The sequence below is a fragment of the Diabrotica undecimpunctata genome, chromosome 4 (assembly GCF_040954645.1).
Source record: "Diabrotica undecimpunctata isolate CICGRU chromosome 4, icDiaUnde3, whole genome shotgun sequence".
NCBI classification, from domain to species: Eukaryota; Metazoa; Arthropoda; class Insecta; order Coleoptera; family Chrysomelidae; genus Diabrotica; species Diabrotica undecimpunctata.
Window position 1 is genome coordinate 92,503,287 of NC_092806.1, and position 22,519 is coordinate 92,525,805.

A 22,519-nucleotide genomic window follows, 5' to 3' on the forward strand; every position below is an offset into this window, starting at 1 on the left:
TCCGTTCATTACAGAAGAAGCAGTGGCAAAGCTGGGAATACAAAGGAAACCAATCCAGACTACAATCTCGGGAATCGGTTCGACAGGAGAAAAAACAGCGAACTGGAGCATGAAGCTACTGATTGCTACTGAAGCTAACATATTTCCAGAGTAACTTTGAGATAAAAACGGAGGCACTGGTGCTACCGAAAATAACCAAAGACCTACCGGAACAAGAAATACAGTTGTAGAAATTAAATGAAAGACACGTCTTATTAGCAGGGCCCAATACGAAAAAATTGGGAAAATAGACATATTATTAGGTATAAAAGAGTACAGTAGAATATTAATGGAGAGTATGCATCGAATGAGTAACGGGCTGCTCATGCAAAATACAAAACTAGGATGGCTAGTGTCAGGAATTGCACAAGAAGAAAAAGCAAGGAATCTACGAGTGTGCAGTATGATATTCGGACAGAAAATAGATACGCAAATAAAAAAATTTTGGGAACTGGAAGAAGTAGAACACGAAACCAAACTTTCAGTTACAGAACAAGAATATGAAGAATACTATAAGCAAACAGTCCAGAGAAATGACGAAGGAAGATACGAAATAAAAATACCATTTAAAGACAACACAGCGAAACTAGAAGAAACGAGGCAACAAGCATTTGCAAGACTAATGCAATTAGAGAAAACATTTGCAAAAGATAAAACTAGGGTTGGACTGTAGACAGTTCATAAAAAACTATGAAATACAAATGAATATGAAAGACATAATACGAGAATATATCATAATAGAAGTACATTTCAAAGAAACAGAGGAACATAGCAAGCTCAACGAGGAAGAAATAATAATCAATGGACAAAGGTGGAACACCACAGAAACAGATGAGCACGGAAGCTCAATGAGGAAGAAACAATAATCAATGGACACAGGTGGGACACCACAGGAATTGAGGCACAGCGGGAGCATATGAACAACAAATGAATTCAGTGCCTGAAATAGATTTTTTTCCATAAATGTAAGCAAACTGGATATGGTTCTAGGGTGGTAACTTGAATCCCAACCCACTAAGGGTCCTGCGGCTCCAGCACGACAATACAGTATCTATATGATGGATTCAAATTACAAGAGAAATAGGCAATTATGTTTTTTTTAATAGCGAAGTCAATAGAAAAGTCAAGGCAGGTCCTATCTCAAGGTGTAGAAATAAGATCCCATAATCGACACCGCAGTCAATACTCATGACTAATACATAACAGTTATGGGGTACAAAAAAAACTCTTAGTAACGAGTCAGAACAAATATCAAATGCTAAAGATTACAGCTATACCGCTGAAAATGGAGTGGAGCGTGGTGTTCTCGTTGCCCGCCCCAAGAAATCTACTAATCGTAGATTATAATACACTCCTTAACTTCGAACTATCCATGGAAGATAGAGAAGGATGTATACAATTAACGAAAAGACATATGGCGTGTTCACCGGCCGCTATAATTAAAATGTTTACTAGACTTCACTGTATATCAGATGAGCTGTACAATCGAATCAAAAACAGCACTTATCCTGTGTTCCATTACTCAGTGCAAGATGCTCAATGGGATAAGATAGGCACCCAAAGTGAGAAGTTCAAAGGGTGACCACAAACTATCGACTCTGATTCCCAGCCAGGGAGCATTAGACCAGGGACAAACTGAGAACGCCAGGCCTCAATGTTATTATTATTTTTAGTATTATATTTTAAAATCCATAAACTAATTTTCGAAACCAAATTCAGATTTTTGCTTTAATATGTGCCTTCTAAGAATTGCAAGGCAAAACAGACGTTGATAAAGATGTTATTAGAGACATGGGGAATCTAAAAATTGCATTCCACAACGTATCTCCTCAACTAAGCATTGCAATTCTTAGAAGGCACAGATTAAAGCAAAAATCTGAATTTGATTTCGAAAATTAGTTTACGGATTTTAATATTAGATGTCGCTATTTCCGTCCATACGAAGCCATGTTAGCGTTGCTTCCTAAGACAGAGAAGATTTATTTTCACGTTCAGAGCGACTGTGATTAACCGTTCTGAAGAGCCCTTTTAGAGCGAAATACGTATAAGCGGATACATAGACGCACTATACGTGAAATCAAATCTTAACTGTCTTTTTCCTTTCCTTCCCTCCTATTATATTTTAAATATTAAGTTAAAGATTGAGGGAAAAGAGTAATTTAATGATTATTAGGTTATGCTTATTACCTTTCTTAAATGTGATGTGTTTTAAATTAAGTTGTGATTTATAAGTAACCATATTTCTGTAACGGATATACCTAACATGCCGATGATGCCTTCTCTATTTTGTTGTTAGAGTTGGCAATATGTTACCCGGAATAGATAATCTCCCAGTTAAACTATATAAAGAAGGTGGTCACGATACCATAATGGCATTACAGCAGCTTATAAAAGAAATATGGATACAGAAATTCCTCCCCAATGATTGGAATACTTTGCGCCATACACAAAAAAAGGATATATCTGTAAATGCTCAACCACATAAGAATTACGCTTCTAAATGCAGCGTATAAAATATTTTCTACAGTACTATGTCACCGTATGGCACCATATGCAGAACGGATAGTGGGGAAATACCAGGCTGGTTTCAGAGGTAGTAAATCGACAATTAATCAGATTGCAACCCTGAAACAAATTTTAGAAAAAACACTGGAATATAGCATTGATACTCATCACATATTTATACACTACAAAGCAGCCTACGACTCTGTGAATAGAAGAGAAATGTTCAAAGCAATGAAAGAGCTAGGAATACCAAATCAGTTGGTAAATTTAACAAAAGTAACTCTTGAAAAGGTTGAATGTAGAGTACGAATTCAGGGAGAACTGTCTGAATCTTTTAAAACAAATAACGGACTATAGATTTTACTAAAATATTTTTTAATTGATTTGATTCTGTATATTTAGTAATTATGATTCTTGGTTTTTTATCAAAATTTTGTACGGAAATTTATAAACTGGTAGTAATTTATTTGTCTGTAATTCTGTATAATAACAATCTGTTCCTGGTTTCAATAAATGCATCTGTAAGTGGGGGTGAATTTTTTATTTTCCAATATTTATTAGTTAAGTTTTCAATGTTTAATAATGCGATGACTAGAGACGAAATCGTGAAGAGTAGTTAATCGATGTGAAGACCGTTATTTTGTGACGCTACTCGTGACGCCGCTTGTGGCGCTTCTTCCCTGACGCTCGCCTCAGCATTTTATTACAGAAAAAAGTAATACAACGCCAGTATAGAAGCTTCGGTTCAAAAAACTGTTAACGTTACGTGAGTGTCTAAAAGAAGTTAGATTTCATTAAATTAATAGGACTGTACAATACAATATAAAAGCTAATGTAATTAATGTACTATAAATCTTTTTGTAATACCCAGTGGCACTAATAAGCACATACGTTGACTTGCTTTGAAAGTAAATAAAACAAAATGATTTGTTTATTTAACAACGTCTAATACCTACTCAATTAAAAATGTTTTATTTAAAAAATAATTTAACAGAGTATGGATTTTTAGTTCAACCATGCAGAATTAAACAAATGATTGAATATTTATTTCTAAAGCCGAACATGGATTTGTAAGTTCAAATTTGGTTAACACATCAGGATGCAATACGCCAATCTTTCCTATGGAAGTTCCGTGGCAAATTATATTTGCAGATCTCCCTGGAAAGTATGATGGATCTAAAAATTAAAAAAAAACGGAAAAATGAAAATTTAAATTTTTATTTATTTCTATCTTTACTTTATATATAAAAGTATTACTTGTAACTTATTTATATTTAAAATTAAGAAAAATAAGGATCAATATCTTACGAAGGAATGGGTTCAAATATTTCTGAACAGTGATTTAACACGGTAAGTGCCACGATACACACAAAAAAAAGATGTAACGAAAAATGTATACCCAACATGAATATTTGCCAAAAATATGTTGTTTTGGTTTGGCACTTAAAAGTTGGTATATTTGTGTGTTTTTCATGGTGACACGTTGGTCTCACGCGGCCAGGAGAAAGACTTGAAGTGCAAAGCGGGTACGTGAATCTAACGTATCACCACGATATTCCCACCACAAGACAAATCAAGTGATGCACATTGAAGCGATGTATAAGCAAGTTTGGGTGATGCGGAAAGGTTTTATGATTATCTGGTCGATTGCTGATCGATTCTTATATTTCGAATTTCGCATTAATTATAAGCAGCGTTATCTGAACTGATTTTGACAGGCAGTAATGTCAGAAGCAGAAGAAGATCATTCTTTTATATATGTAATGCAAGTTCTGGTGAGATGATATGTTGATATTATTTGTTCTCCCGAAAGATTTGCCAAAGGGATAAAATGCAAAATAACCCCTCTATATCTAGAATTGATACTATAAATGAAACGATTGAATATTGTATAACATAACTGCCACCAATTGATTCCGACGATAGTTGAATGTCGGCCGAAGTAAAAGACATCGATGTGTTGTATGCTACAGTAGAATTTCCAGTGATCTTGGAAGAAAAGATGTTTATTCAAAAACTCCTCAAAGCTGTTTTTGTTGTGTAGTATGCAATAAATTCTACTGTCTGCTGTTTTTTTTTTGATACACATAAATTCATAAAGGACGATTGAATGTTATATTTCCTTTTGTATTTTTTGTTAATCAATTTATGTTGAAAGAGGGTGCACTTATTTCTTTATATTTCCATTAATAAACAGTTTATTTAAAAAAAACCAATTTTATTTCTATAAAACAAAAGTAATAAGAAAATGTCACGTTGTGTCACACTGATCTCACAATACGAAGGCCAATTTGGGCTCTGCAAGCCACGCATTTTCAGATGCCATACGTTTAAATAGAATTTGAGAAGTCAACTAAGCACCACGCAAAAAAATTGTACACAGGTTGCCGTGAGACCAGAGTGGCTTTATGCGACCCTACAATCCCATAAAAGTGTGAGTCCATTCTGGGTTCATATGGAACTCAACGTGTTAAAAACTGGAAATATTTGTAGAAATGTCAACATAATTATCGAACCAGATTAATTTTTTTACTAAATTTATAAGTATTAGCATTGTTTAAATAGGTCTAGTTAGCCAACGCAATGTATACATTTGTTTGATTCTAATTGAGACAGTCACTAGATGTCACCACTCTTTCTGTCTCAATAGATTTTAATATACCATTGTTTGTTTGATATACATTATACTAGATGGTGCTATGTGAAAAAGTTAAGGACTAAACTAAACGTCCATTTTTGATCCACTGAATTAAATTCACCAGCGTTGCAATATTTCACTGACATAGTAGCAACAGGTTTACTTACAAATAAAAATGTTAGGTACAAAACACAGACCATGAATCACAACGTATTCATTTAAAATAGAGTTATTACTATCAACTAGTAAAAATATCGTGTCAACTAAAATTGTACAGGGTGTCTCAGAGTAGATTTTAGTATTTAAACGTACCTTACGCCGACCCTGTTCGAAATTCCATGGAAACGATGCATCAGCCGTGTAGCCGACACGTGCGGATTTCAGTTACCATGGAAAAGTGGACGAAGATGCAGCGCGCCTACATGGTTGAGGCGTATTTTAAAGCCAACGATTCCTATATAGTGGCTCGGCGGCGTTTTTGTGCGCGGTACAATATTAGACGCGTGGGTGATGCACCATCCGCGATGTTAGTGCACGCATGGGTAAAGAAATTTAGAGAAGAAGGAGTTGTCACAAATGTGAAACATCCAGGCACACCAAAAACTATTCGAACTCCTGTCAATATTGAAAGAGTTCGACGTGCTGTGAATGGTAATCCTCGGCGTTCACTTCGCAAACATGCACAAGCGCTAAATTTGTCTCGTGCTAGTATCCAGCGTATTTTAAAGCAGGATTTAAGTTTTCACCCTTATAAAATTCAGTTAAACCAATATTAACCAAAAAAACTGATCACTTACTGAGGAAAAATTTTTCTGGGGAGATGATGACTCGTTTTTGGGATGACGGTGGCTTAAGAAGGGATTATTTTCAGTGACGAGGCTCACTTTCACCTTAATGGATATGTCAACAAGCACAATGCTCGCTACTGGTGTCCTGAAAATCCAAATGAATTACACCAGAAACAGTTGCATTCAAGAAAGGTGACGGTTTGGTGTGGCATGTCTGCATCGGAGATCATCTGACCTTATTTGTTTGAAGATGCTAGGGGACGCACGCTAACTGTTAATAGTACACGATACACTGCCATGTTGCGGAATTGGCTACGTCCAGAATTGAATAATTTTCCAGGGTATAATCCAGGCAATACATGGTTCCAGCAAGACGGTGCTACGCCACACACAGCGAACATTTCAATAAACGCCCACAGAAACAGAAATGTTTCCAGGCACACTGATTTCACAAAAGGGTGATATTCGTTTTCCCCCAAGATATCCTGACCTTACCCCTTTAGATTTTTTTCTGTGGGGGTATTTAAAGAACATCGTCTACGCTAACCCACCAGCCACCATCGAAGAGCTGAAGCAAAATATTCGCAAGGCTATTAAGAACATTCCAGTGGATATGTGTGAGCGCGTCTTTCTCAATTTGCGCTCCAGATTGCAAGAGTGCTACGAGCGAGATGATCAACATCTAACCGACGTGTTATTTAAAAAATAAAATCCGCGTTTTCTGTGTGTCTATTTGCCTAATAAATGTTTTTCTAACAGGTTCTGAAACCGAGTTTTATTGATTTAAAAACTAAAATCTACTCTGAGACACCCTGTACATAAACGTACTGTGGCTTCTAAATCTTCATATATCTAAATAAGTTTAAAGCATTTAAATATTTTATTTTATTTGGAAGTGTATTACAAAAATTTGGTCCGAGGTAAGTAAAACATTTTATTTATATGTGTTTAAAACATAAAAAAACATTGTATGAGAAATGAAGAAATTAGTTATTCAGAAATAAATTTTACCGGATAATACATACATTCGATAATATTTGAAAAAAGTGATTTTAAATTAAAATAATGTTACTTCCATAATAAATAAATGGTTTTTTACAGATGGCCGAAAATATTTGTTGTTATTACAAATGTGGTTTATCACCATACAAAATTCATGGATTAAGAATGTTCAGATTTCCGACAAAAATCCTTCGGCTTGCCAAAGATGGATATTACACTCTGGTAAGTAAATAGAAACTTTTTTTATATTCTTTTATTTTACAACGTTTCCGTTACGCAATTAACTTGAAAAAATGTTTATTTTTTTTTCATTCATCATTTCTTATTATAGCCAGGGCGCACGCGTCATATTCGAGATGCATTAATTCGAATTTTACGTTTTCGTTGGTATTATAATTATGATATAATAAACTTCGGAAAAACAAATTAGTGAATAAATATAAAGTTAATAAACATAAACAAAGTATTAGATATTTAAATATGTATTTCTTTAGCTACTTTTAGTTATTGTATTGAAAAGTAGAAATAAGTTCATCTTTATCGGAGAACTAATTTATACAAAGGTCCATCTGGGAAAAAATTATTGGTTTCACGTAAAAATTTTATACAGATATTTGAAGGTTCTAAAAGATATATAAGGGTTAGTTAATAATAAATCTGTGAAGACATACAGGTGATTTTGGCTATAAACGTTTTTTATCCAGTTTAGAGAAAAATAGTTAAAATAAAAATTGTAGATTCAAAAAGTTCTTCCATTTGTGAGTTTCTAAATTAAAATATATAAAGAATTCACCAAAACAGTTGCAAAAAACCCTTGATTTTGCAGAAATTTATAAATTTTAATAACTTTGTTTTTGCATAATGGTATGTAATGTAACTAATAAAAATAGTGACGATTTGTTTATCGTAGAAAGCGATTATGTAAACAACTTTTTGTTGAGCTATCCCAGTTTAAAAAAAAATTATGTTTCACGTGCCACAGAAGCCAAGATATTGCAAATTTTTCAATCGCGCTTCATTTTGAAAAAGTTCAAATCTAAAAAAAAACCGAGCTCAAATGGTTCTCCATTCTACTTTTCCAAAGCGGTATTTTACGAATACATCATTTTAACAGGTTATAAATTTTTACTTCTTTACCGCATATGCCATATGTAAGTTGGAACGCACAATTCAGATCTTCATTTAGTGTCCCTTCAATTTTCAGCTCTTACTGTTGATAGACAATGGAAGTATGATTTTAAGAATAAAATGCTTTGGTTTTAAATATAAAATGCTCTCTTGCCTAGTAATGGTCATAGAAGATTCTGTTTCTGTTTTAGAAAGTGTGTTTTTCACCAGTTTTTCATAAGCCTCTAAATAAGTTTGTGGCATAAACGATATCAACGTTATTATAAATGTTTATAAACAGATTAAATAACCTATAAACTATTTGCTCTGATTGATATTTAGCGCACTTTAATAACTTATTCATTTCCACAATTTCAAGGAGCTATGTTACATGTCTTTGCGCAAAAAAAGAGTTATTATAATTTATAAATAACTGCAAAAATACGGTTTTTTTGCAACTACTTCGGTTAATAGTTTCATGTATTTTAATTTGGATACTCTCAAAAATTACATAACTTTTTATGATCTACAACTCTAAAAAAGCTGAAAAAATCTTAAACAGATATTTAAAGTCTCTAAAAGGTATATGAGGGGTAGCTGATGACAATTATGTGAAGACTACAGCTAATTTTGCTTTGCTTTTTTATTAAACAATCGTAAAATGTGAAAAAAGTTTATGCGTATAAAACGTTTCTTATTCATGTTAGAGATATATGATTAAAATAAAAGTTATAGATCATAAAATGTTCTCTAATATTGAGATTTTTATAATTAAAATACATAAAGAATTGACCGAGATAATTTAAAAACCCTTATTTTTAACGTAAAATTTATAAATGTTAATATAAATATAAATAATATAAATATAAATAACTTTCTTTTTTGCATAACGATATGTAATACAACTATTTAAAATTATGGCAGTTAATGAGTTTTTAAAGTGTGCTAAATATCATACAGAACGACCATACAGTTTATGAGTTATTCGATTTGTTTATCCAGGAGACCGATTATTTAAACAACTACTTGTCCAAACAGTCACTCTAGGGTTATTTTGTAAATAGAAATCGATTTTTATGGCTTCGTTTTAAATTATTAAAAACAAACATCAAGATTATATTAAATTTGTTTTTAAAAATCAGTTTGAAGAATAACAAATTTTTAGCATATAAAAATTTCTAATAACTTTGACTTTTTTATGTGATACACTTGTATCTAGGCTCAATATAAAGCTAATAAAAAAAAACATTAAAAAAAAAACCAAAACCTTCTATTGCCCAGAGGAAATCAAATAGCATTTTTTTTTCTTTTTTAAGAAATTGCAAATATTTTCATTGTTTATTAACATTAAGAGCTGAAAATTGAACACATTGTAAAAGAATATCTAAATTTTATAATTCGATTTATAAATGGCATACACAGTGAAGAAGTAAATTAGTTTTGAAACATTAAAATAATGGTACTCGTAAAATATTGCCACAGAAAAATGCAAGGGAGATCTGTCCAATGCAATATATCAGCTTGCTTCTTGTTATTGGTTATGGAAATTTCTGTTTTTTTTTAATTGTGCTTTTACACCAGCTTTTCATTGAGCCTACGTACAGCCGTATGACATGAAAAATATCAAAAGTAGTGTAAATGTTTAGAAGCTAAAAAGCACTTTTTCAAACTGTTTTTTTAATAAAATGTTGAAGTTTACAAATAAAGCTTCAAATAATCGATTCAAAAAACGTCAAATAACTGTCAAAGGTTAAACACCCTTTTTAAAGTTCCTCACGGATTTTAAAGATTTAAACAGTGTTAAACAGATAAAGTAATTCATCGACGAGTTAACAATAGGAAGCGAAGTTCTTTAATCACAATGTGATAAGAAAACGAGTATCAAATTTGGTTTTATATTTCAATAGTCGAATTTAATTGCGGCTATATTGGTGTAATTAAAGAAAACCAGTGAAAATCCCAAGAAATAGGTGAGATCCTTTTTTCTTTCTTTCCAGTTTGGGAGAGGGCCCATTAGGTACTTACATTTAGGTATTGTGTTACGGTCTGGGTAACCAGGACTACACATAATGAACAGCAATTAAATATTTACATTTACACCAAACAACTTCAATTCCAACCCAAAATCATATATCGTTGCCGCAGTCTCTAGACCTCCTCCCCGCTCGTTTTCTAAAAGGGAACAAGTTATTGTCATGCACTCCATTTTGAATACTGTTTTATTTAAATATATTAAAGAAATCGGTGAAATAGTTTATCCAAAAAATATTACTTTTACATCTCGCATTTCGATTAATCGAATCTGCATTTTCCTCAGTTCTACCGACATCGTTGATCAACTAATACACCGAACGTCATAATTAATTTCACCGTCATCTTTATCTGCAGGCTTCTTTCTGGGACCAAAAGAATCCTTATTTCAAATGTATCTCCTTCCATCCCGCATTCACTAATCGAGCCGTCCCTAAAAAATACGGAACATCAGATGATCAATAGGCATATATCAGGAGTTTTCCTAGGGTAACATTTGTAATCCCTGACAAGGTGAACTTCGAAGTGCAATCTTCTCTGTTAATTAACCATGAAAATACATCCTTTAAAATATTTTTATTCTCTAACAGACTATAGTGTTTTCTTTGTAAGCTTACGGGTCGTACCGTGGGGTCTGATTGCAAAGTCTCCAGTTGACCAGATCACACACTCATTGCAGCTAATGCTCCTCCCTCTTCTTCATTTTCAGCTGACTCTAAGGAGTCCTTAATCCTAAATCCTTAACTTTATCAAAAGAATTTCTATCTTCGGAAATTGAGTCCATCTCCGTTAACTACATACCCATCCTGGCTGCCATTATGGATTTATCCATCCCTCGTCGTACTAATTCAAAGCCCATGTTGGCAGTAAGACAAAGAAGGGGACACTTCAATGACAGTCCTCCTGATACTCCTACCATTCTATCTTCATACGGTATTCTTGCTCTATTAAGTTCTTTTCCTCCTTCGGCATTTTCGATGCCACCCAAACCAACCAAAAAATGTCCAAATCTAATCTTTGATTGGATTACTCGATAAAACCTTATTATATTTCCGCTATAGAAATGATTTACAAAGATAATCCGACTAATTTTATACTCAATTCCACGCAACTTATTACATTTCTTGAGAACTCTTTTGTATGTATCACCCCACTACAAGAAGCTTAAAAATCCTCCAACATAGATGGTATTCAAAAGGACTTATTACAGCTCTACATAGGTACAAGGAAAAGATCACTAAAATACCGTATCACTAGAATCTTAAAAAAGTTAAAAGAACAGCCTACCTCCGACTTACAAGAGTATATATAAGTGCATCCTCTGATAAATCTTCTGATGTCAAATCTAATCACAGCATACATGATGAATATAATTTCTCTCTTTCTCTCGTATTTATTCATTTTTTCTGCTCTCTGTATATTTTTACTTCATCTTTTGCCAAATTTAGACATGATATTTAATTAAGTAAGAAAACTTTATGTACTTCAAATACTAGCCCAAGTCCAGTATGGAAAAAAAATTGTTAATAAAAAATAACATTAAAATATCCAATCTCTTTTTTAATCGAAAGGTTATCCTTGACAATTAAGAGACAGCCAAGATTCTGGCAGAAAATTTAAAATAAAAGTTTTGCAACAAATCTGGACCTAACCATATATACTCTTTTCTTTCTTCGCCCTTTCATTATTCATCCTCAGTTTCACAAGATACCAATTATCCGAACTCTGGTATAAACTATTTCGAACTAAAAGCTGCACTCAAATCCTATAAAACACACAAAAATTAGGGTTTTCTAGAATGATCTTGAAAAATTTCTCGAAAATTCCTTAGGCACCAACGACCCTCTAAATGAAGCCAGTAAATTTACCACTGACATACCGCTGACAATCGTTAATGAAAGATCTTGCCCTAATTTATACTAAGATAAAAGAAAGATCATTACAAAAAACAAACGAACACAAACGGGTTATGTCATGAAGACAAATCGTTTTCGGAATCCATATTCCATCATCAGTGTCTAGGTGTACATTATTTGAGCCACTAAATATCTGGGTAAAAACCCGTTAAAAGTTATATGTTACAATTTAGTTTACATTATTTAGTCTTATATATTAGGATGTTACCAGTGGATATGATAACTCCACTCTCATTTATAAAAAAAAAACTGTTTCACAAATCCAAGGCAATAAAACTAACCTTCATCCTATGAATTTAGTCATCCTTCATTCCTATATCCTAACTATTTCTCCTATCATCTTCAACAACACAGTTATCTCTGACAGTCAATTCATTTCCGACACACTCGCTAATGGGGTTGAAGACAGATTCAATAAAAGTAATATGGCTTTTACTCCCAGTTCTTTACGCGCTCAATCTTTCTCCACCATCTCGTCAACTCCACACGATGTCACGTTTATGAACGCCTTGTTTACCCTAAATAAACTAAAATTTACCTTGTTTTCATGTACAAAATCTGCTGATGATCCCGATGATATCCCTTATATATTTTTAAAAAATCTCTCTAATACATCTCTCTCCAAACTTCTCGAAATTTTTATAACCTTATCTAGAACACACAAAAATTCCCAGATGTTTGGCGCAATTCTATAATCATTCCAATTAAAAAAAAACCTGACCAACCATCTATAACTCCAATATCTTTCGTCTGATTTCTCTTACTTGTATTACCTGCAAACTTCTTGAAACAATGATCAATGAAATACTCACTTGGTTCGTTAAACAGTATAATATTATTCCCGACGCTCAATCCGGCTTCTGACGTAATCGGTCTACTATTGATAACTTTTTTATTTTTCAAACACACATTTCTTAAGCAATCTATAATCAACAAAATGTCGTAGCAACTGTACTTAACGTTGAAGGGGCATTTTATTCAATCTCCAGAAAAGCAATCATTGACAAAATCTCCCACTATAATTTAAATGGTAATATTTTCTCATTTGTAAAAAAATATCTAATTGAAAGAATCTTTAAAGTCCTTGCCAAGGGTAAACTTTTTCAATCTCTTCCTCAAAATTAAGGTGTCCCTTTAGAATCTGCATTAAGTTTAACTTTATTCATTCTTGCATCAACGAAATTTGCCTCCCATCAAATATGTTCAATACGCTGATGACCTAATCATTTACTGCCATGTTAAATCTGTCCCAACCTCATATAAACTTATACAAAGTGTAGTAAATCTAACGAACTAGGATTATCACTCTCTGAGAGCAAAACCAAATTAATAAAATTTTCCATAGGAATTTCCACTCCCTTACCTCAAATTTTATTTAACAATTCTCTACTTTCTGTTGTTAATTATAGTAAAACTGTCGGTTTTATGTTTGACTCCAGATTAAATTGAAAAAATCAAATCTCTGAACTTAAAATCAATTGTTTTAAAAGGTTGAACATTTTTAAAACCCTCAGTCATCTTCAATGGGGTGCCAATAAAACTACTTCTAGGTCTGAGCGCTTTTCGCTTTAGTCCTATTGAGAGTGTATACCGTCAATCTAATGAACTTTCTCCTACCCAAGACGATAATCACTTCTACTTTCGTATGCTGCATCAACATCCGCAAATCCATTTAATCCCGTTCATTCCCTAATTGCCACAATGCCGTCTTCTTCCACTAACAATAACCAACACCTTATCATAAAACCTATACCTCAATTAATTTGTCCACTACTTAAAAATATTGACCTTTTTCTGACTAGTTCATTTCCTCTACCTTTACTTCCCCTCTGGGATCTCCCTTCAATATATACCTCACTCACTATTTTTAACAAACTTGAATCTTTTAACCTTCTTATAAAGAAAGCATTTTTAGAATTTAATTCTCTATACAGATGCTTCTAAAACTACCACTGGTATTGGTTGTGCAGTAGCCACTAAACATGAACTTGTAAGATCATCTCGGTTACCCTTAATATGCAACGTTTGCACAGGTGAACTATATAGTATTGTGTTGGCTTTTAAATGCATCTCACATCAAAACAGACATATTGCCATTTGTTCAGATTAACTTTCATATATCCATTTAGTCAATACAATTTTCACTGAGCACCTATTAGTTCAAAACATTCATGACATAATACCAAAATCTCTCTGCTTACGATGTATCAGTCTCTCTCATATTGCTGCCTTCTCACACCGGAATTACTGGTAATAAAACAGCAGATCATTTTGCCAAAGAAGCTACCAACCATGTGGTGACTGAAGTCACTCCAATTCAACTAGCTAACGAATCTCGAAATTCGTTTTTAAAAAGTCGGTAGAGGATACTTGACAAAACTTAGAACAAAAGAGCAAAACAACTTTTCATAAACTTCAATCTTTTATTGGTCATCTCTCCCTAGACTTCATAACTAGAAGAGAAGCATCGACTATTACAAGACTACGAATCAACCATACCAAACTTACCAACTGCAAACAATTCACCAACCTGTATAAAGCACTGGACTTGAAACCTACTCTAAGGAACTAGAGAATTGTCTAACTCTTCCTCAACTGTAAATTGTATATGTTGATTATGATACTTGAAAATGTTGACTATTTCAATAATTTTGTGTTTAAGAAGTGCCAAAACTAAATCATCTACATATCTTTAAAAAAAAAAAAGGAATGAAAACAGTGCAATTGTTGATACAATCACTGATAACATCATCCATGACATAGCTACTTAGAATGGGTGAAAGACTAGATCACATAGGACTACCAAAAATTTATTTCTGGTAGTCCTATGGGATCTTTTTAATTCCTATATAAAAATTTCTTTTTTCTTACTCTTATACATACATATATATATATATATATATATATATATATATATATATATATATATATATAAACATATATTGGCATAACTGCCAAGTTATTTATATTTTGAATACAGAACTTAAATTGTTTTTTACTTTATTGTGCAGATAGTTGCTTTTTTTCAGTTGTGTTAATAATAATATTGTTGTAGGTAATGCTGCATTGGAAAGTCTGGAGCTACCCGATTTAAAAAAAAAATTTCTATGCAGTAAGCATTTTGTCCAAAAATATCTAAATGCAAACCAAAAAAATATAGTGAGGTAGAAGAGGAAGGTTTGTTAAAGACACCACGCGTTTTTCATACGTATTCGATAGCAAAACAACCTCAACCAGTGCCAATAGTGTTTCGCACTACATACATTGCTTATTTTAGTTCATGAAAACAATGTTATAATCAATTTCTATAACTATTAATGTAAACAATTTAGTTTTGTTTTTTTACCTTGAATTATTATTTCGTTAATATTGTCTATGTGTAGATATTAGAATTTTGATAAGTGGTATAAAACTATTAAAATAATGCGAATTTAATTTTTGCAATATCCATCACTTTGTAATTTAAAATTGAAAGTTGATTGAAAAAAACATTCTCATTTATGTAAACAGAAATACAAAAATGGTGTTTATATTATAAAATACATAAATAAATAAAATAAAGGATACTATTTATTAAATTATATTAATTATTATTCCTTTTATCCCAACACATAGATTAATTTTTCCCTAAATATGTGTTGCCTCTTGTTGTGGCATATCGATGTGTTTATTTGTTTCAAAAGCATTATCAAAAAACCATACCCATAAATTTACTATATTTTCAAACGTCATTTTAAAGATTAAAAGATTGAAAATTTAATTTTCTCAAAACATACATAAAACCATTGTTTAAAAAGATTTTCTTTTTTAAACAATGATAAAACTTAAGTATTGACTTAAAAATAAACCTCCGCATTAGTGTTCTAAGACGATAGCAATCGAGTCTATTTCAATTAAATATTTAATCCTTTTCTAGCAAATCATATAACCAAATTAAATATCTGGTAAACTAATAAAAATTTAAAAAAAGGCAGCATTTACCTACTTTATTTAAATAGATTACTAACCGATTTAGATTTAGCAAGTCTCAAAGTATAAAAACAATTTGAAATATTCGCTCGAAATAGTCAAGTTATCTTTCACTAGACGCATACAACGATAATAACAATAAGCATTTTATTAAAGTCTTATATTTCCTTCACAATCTGGCATCCGTGTACAGGTTTGCATTAGTTATGAGACAGGTAAAAATATACTCGAATAGAATCCTGCAGAGAATTAAGTTTCTGTTAATAGTTTTTTAAATTTATGACTAGAGGCCGCCACATGACGGCAGAATAAAAGTCAAACGTTTGTTCCATAAGGATTGTCTAACTAGTCCTATTTAAACAATGGTATTAGACTACAAGCCCATGGTAAATTTTTAAGGGGTCATTTAACCCAGCGTGAATCACATATAAATCAATACTACAATATGTCATAACAACTTTAGAAACTTTTTCGACAATTTTTATCGGTAAGGGTGAGTACACAGGTAAGGTAAACTTACCACTCAAGGGGGTACAAACATATTTGTAGGGCATTTATAACTTAGGTAGGTAATAAAAAAATAATGACCTGCGACCTAATGTCGTACAAAAATATTGGTACCAGGAACAGGAAAAATTTTTTGATTCTCGGAAAACTTTGGCCAGATTGTCGGTAATTTGACACAGTACGGCATTCATACATAAAGTTTCGGATCCTTATACAGATTACTTTTTTTGCAACGTTGTACATATCGGATGGAACGGAGGTGAGAAATCTAGAGCGCAACCCTTGACTTGAACCCCTTTTCTTTGACGTCATTGAAAAATGTACAACATCAATTTCAAATGATTACTTAATCTCTCCCCCTCTCATTAATACTCACCCCTCTCGGGTAAACCTGTAATTCCTAGAGAGCGTGTCCCCAGGTGGCGGATAGGGAATGCCCGACCCGGTTTACCGGTGGGTAGGAGGGAAATAAAATACCTTCCGAGGACCAACAGGTAATTCACCGAATGATTGCCGGTAATAAGCAATCCCCACTTATTGACCAACGGCTTCAGGCGGACGAAAAGAAGTTTATTTATTCAAAAATAGAGAAAACCCTAATACATACAAAATTAATCAATTTATAACATTAATACATAAGATAAAAATAACAATTACACTTAAAATATAGTACCTACACTTATTAAAAAATATAAAACAATAATATATAACATAAAACATGACTACAAAACAACTACCTAACTATATGTACTTTTAATATGGTCCATTAATTTGCTTTTAAACATTTGTATACATGAACAACTTTTAATTTTTTGAGGAAGCTTATTAAAAAGATCAAAACCCTTAAACAACAAAGAGTTTCTTGAATCCGTCCTTTTTGTTTTCACAATGTGTGAATTGCACTTACCTCGAGTAGGGTAATTGTGAATATCAAAATTCCGTGTAATAAACTCACAAAAGTAAGCAGAGGCCAAATTATTTAGAATTTTATAAATGAACACCATTGTAAGGTAAAAGACCCTTTGTTGAACTAAAACCCACTGCAGCATGCTAAGTATTGTTGCTATAGGAGTATATCTACTTCCACCAAGAATGACTCTCATTCCACGATTTTGTAATTTTTGCAACTGGGCCGATTGATTTAAATTGAGGAGAAAAATAACTGACGAGCAAAAATCGAAGTGAAGTTGAATAATTGCATTAAAAACTGTAATTTTAGTTGAAGTTGACAAACTTTTAAATATTCTTGAAAAAAGGTATAATTTTTTAGAAATCTTTTTTAATATGTAATTAAAATGGTCATTAAAAGACAATAAATTATCCAATTGAAAACCAAGGTACTTAATTGTTGTGATGATTTCTATTTTGTCATTGTCAATTTAAAGGTCAATAGTATTTATATCATTATTTAAGTATTTGTATTTAGTTGTTATTATCATAGCCTTCGTCTTTAACACATTTACGTTAGTCTGTTGATCTTTAAATAATTATTAACAGACTGCAATGCTGAATTCATTTTAGATACAGCATTTTCTAAGTTTGAATCAAAACATGCAAGTAGGGTGTCATCTGCATACAAATTAAAGAAATCACATTTAACAAATAAGTTTATATCATTTAAATACAATATGAACAAAAGGGGTCCTAAGACACTACCTTGAGGTACGCCAATATTAACACTAATTGCAGAAGAAGTAATATCATCAATCCTTACTTGTTGCTTTCTATCCAATAAGTAATCTTTAAACCATTCAAGAACATTTCCTCCAATACCATTGCCTTCTAATTTAGTGAGAAGTATATTACAATCAATAGTTTCAAAAGCTCTTTTTAAATCAAGGAATACTACTACTAAATAATTATCATTGTCCAATTCAGACCAAAATTTACAAAGTGAAAGTTGCAGTCCAGTTTCGCATGAATACTTTTTACGAAAACCTGACTGAGTATTCATTAAGATTTCATTTTTATCAATGTGATCCATGACTTGATCATATACTACCAATTTTAATAATTTCTCAATGGGCGGAAGTATATTTATAGGTCTAAATTCATCCGCCTTAATAGTATTATTACCTTTTGGTATTGGAACAACTGTACTGATTTTTAATAAATCTGGAATTTTTGATGATCTAAGAGAAGTATTTATAAAATTTAGGATAATGTGACCACAAGTTACAAAAAACTCTTTTATCATTTTGGAGTTTAGTATTTCATTAATGTTACTCCTATTATCTAACGAGTTAACCATGACTGCCAAATCACTTAGTGACAGTAACCGAAATTCATGTATACTAGGATACAAATTCTGATTATCATAACTCCATAATTCCTCAGAGTCGATAGTTTCAACAATTTGCTGAATACTAGAGACGAAATACTCACCAAACTAACGCACCATTTTAACTTTGTCACTCAGAATGCATAACTGATTCTGAACCTTAAATTCAATGCGATAAGGGAATTTTTGACAATTGAATTATTGAAATTGAATTGAATTTGAATTATTGTTAATTAGTGTTTTTAGCGTTTTCAACATAAGTCTAGAGTTATTTTTATACCTATCGATTTTATCAAAATAATATTCTTTTTTTGCCGTTAACATATTAACTACCACATTTCTTGCTCTTTTAAAATCCTCCCATTTGGCATTTCTATCACTTACGTTAGCAGTTTTAAAATCTTTGTATAATTTGTCCCAATTTTAATTTTACTATTAACTTCATTATCAAACCATGGTATGTTACTTTTGATCTGACATGTTTGAATAGGTGCTATTTTATTTATGACCGACTGACTGTTTGATAAAATTTCATTGTAAATAGTATTGACATCAGTACAATATAAATCCCAATCACAAGAAAGTAAATTCATTTGGATTTGATATATTTTTTCCTCGTTAAGACATCTGTAACGTTTACTAAAGATATTAAAATTTTGAAAACTATTACTAAAACTGACCGATATTATTGAATGATCACTCCACTCGGGAGTTGAATGAACAAAACAACTAACCAGATCATTATCAACAAGAACATAATCAATTAAGGTTTCACTAAAATTCGTAATTCTAGTAGGTTCCGTTACTAACTGCTTAATGGCACATTGTAAAAATATTGCTTTAATTTTCTGGGTATAGAAGCTAGTACTTAAAAAATCCAAATTAAAATCACCAAGTAAAATACAATTGACATTACTTTTAAATAATTCATCAAAAATATGCTCTAAGTTATCTAAAAATACTGCATCAGAATTAGAAGGTGAATGATACATGCCACTCAAAAAAATCTTGTAAGAACCAATATCTACTTTAATAAATTTACACCAAAAATTATCTTCTTTAACAAAAGCTCTAGCGGCAGTACACTTAAGGTTATCCTGAACATATATTACAACACCCCCTGTAGATCGTTTAGATGAATTGCAGCGTATCACCTTATACCCACACAAAGCAATTTCAGAATCTTCAATTTCACTTGTAACTCGAGCTTCGCTAACCACTATTATTTTAGGACAATAACACAGCAGACTTAACTTAATTTGATCCATTTTGTTTAACAAGCTCTGTGCATTTAAAAAAAAACATCAATGTACTGAGGCGACTTACTAGTTTTACTTACTAGCTTACTTACTAGTTTTTTTTTTATATAAAATTTTCTCTTTTCTCACTATTGTAGGCTTATTATTAATGAATTTGATTGTTTTAGAATTATCACCTTTCTTAACCATATCATCTAATTGTAATTTGATTTTCTTGAAATACTCTTGCTGGGCTTTTGTTTGATCCAGGGAAATTCTGACATCCGGCACTTTAATTAATCTTTTATTTTTGACAACAGTTTAGCATCTTCAGCTGTATTTAATACTACTTTAATGGGTCTCGTTCTGTTAGTAAATTTTCCCAATCTAAATAATTTAATATTATTTTTATTAATACGTTCCGATTGATTATTTTTAACAGATTAATTAACATTAAATATAATTATATTGGAAGCCCTATTTTGCCTCTCCATCATTTCGGAAATAATATCCTCCATATCTGGTGCAACAGATGCGACATTTTCCTTATGTAGAATTTTATTTATACTTTCCTTAAGCTCACCCACTTCTTTTAACAAAGTTGGTACCTTCTGAAATCCCACTTCACACGGTTCTCAGAAAAACTTCAGTTTACGTTTTGTTTTCAACTGCATGCATTTAACTTCAGATGCTGTTAGATTGCCACATTCCATACAAAGCACAGTTATGCATCCATCACAAGCAAAAACTTGATGTAAGTCACATTGGTTATTACACTCGGCGCATGTATCCATTTTATTTATTAAAATATAGAACAAATATAGAAAACTTCCTGGACTATAATTACAATCTCGGAACCACTTAAGACTTGTTTACACGAGTACAGTTGTGAGGAGAGTAGAGTAGCGAGTAGAGTCGACTCTACTGGCTACTCTACCAAAAATGGCTTGATACCGTTCACACGAGGAGAGTTACAAGTATAGTACTTATGCTAGTATACTGTGGAGTAGGTGTTTGTTTAGTACAAAATGAATTCAAGAAAAAGAAAATTGATTCAAAATTGTTTAGCTACTGTTGCAAATGCATTTGTCACTGAGGTCGCTTTGTAACAAAGAAAAGAGTGGATGAGAGAGTGGCTTAAAAGAAGGAATACACACGGGGCCTCAGCTCTTTTATCTTGATAAGAATACATTTTTTATTTCTTATTGTATTTTTTATTAACAAGTAATAAAAACCTGTAACTTGCCCGTGAGCCTTCAGTTTTTTTGTTTCTTTTTGCACCTTTCATGATTGCTTCCATAGGAGTGAACCATTTCACGTTCGGAACGTATACATCGGCTGAACCTGAACCCCATTTTTTTGATTTTTGTATTTTTAAACACTCTTGATTATAAGTGCACCTTATATTCTTAATTTTTTGCTTGAGCTCGTTTACTCCAAAGCCCCCTTTTGCCATTCTTTCGACGATTTCATCCTCCGCAGCTTGCCTCATACTTTTATTTCTGTAGTGTACACTACCTAAATTCCATAAACACTGATATTCGCCATACATCTCTACAAGTTTTAAAGTGAAAGTGAAATGAAGTTCATCTTCGGTGAACTTCATTTTCACTATTTACACAAAACACAACTCCAGACGGAATGATAGCGTTCCTATGCACTCTCCTACCTACTCTACTCTACCAGAATTGACCGCGTTCCATGGGTAGAGTGCGCAGGCGAGTGGATATTTTGGCGGTGGTGGTGGTAGTAGAGTAGAGTTACTTTGCCACATGTTGCTAGTCACTCTACTCTACCACGTACTATGCACTCTACTTGCTACTCTACTGCGTTGAGCGATTTTACGGGTAGAGTTACTCTACTCTACCAAGTACTTGTATCATTACTCTACCCGTGTAAACGGGTCTTTAGCCTTATCAGCACATTAAGTTTTTATTGTCACTATTTAATTTTATTCATCAACTTTTTGTAGTAAAGAAAGGATTCAACATCAAAGTTATTCAATCAAAGAGCTAGTTACACTTAAAATTTTCTAGGAATTTACTTATACACAATTTCAGTTTTAACTTGTCGAAAAATTGGAATTTTTTGGCCAGTTTAAACAATAAAAGAACACATATTTATGGAGCACATCAATTAACAATACAATTAGAATTAATTATTTATGAGTTGGTAGGTGGTAGGGCACTCTTGTCCTGGGGCTGAGAAACCGACCCCAAAGGCGGAATAATCAGTGGTTTGGTCAACGGCATAAGAATAAAGAAGGCAACGAGAAACCACTATATTAAAGATCCCTGTGGATATCTCTAGTACAATCATAATGGCTGTACAACACAACAAAAACTCGCTTACTGATCATGGACATCGGAGTCCAAGATCCGGCAAGAGAGGTGATTCCCATGACCACAGGGCCTCCCGAGTCGTTAATATGCAAAATCCCTGTGAAATGCGCAATAACACACCTATAAGAAAAATCCACACGAATTGTCTGAAGAGAA

General features: G+C 32.4%; 1 protein-coding gene across 2 annotated transcripts in view; it reads right to left on the reverse strand.

The window, feature by feature from the left end:
* Positions 1–3,470: 3,470 nt before the first annotated feature.
* The window catches only part of beta-PheRS (phenylalanine--tRNA ligase beta subunit), a 212,810-nt gene continuing 193,761 nt past the window's right edge, over positions 3,471–22,519 (reverse strand). For both annotated transcript variants that reach the window (XM_072529913.1, XM_072529912.1), the window contains exon 10: positions 3,471–3,720. In XM_072529913.1, coding sequence (XP_072386014.1) covers positions 3,569–3,720 — 152 coding nt within the window. In that variant the 3' untranslated portion in view covers positions 3,471–3,568. The remainder of the gene's footprint in view (positions 3,721–22,519) is intronic.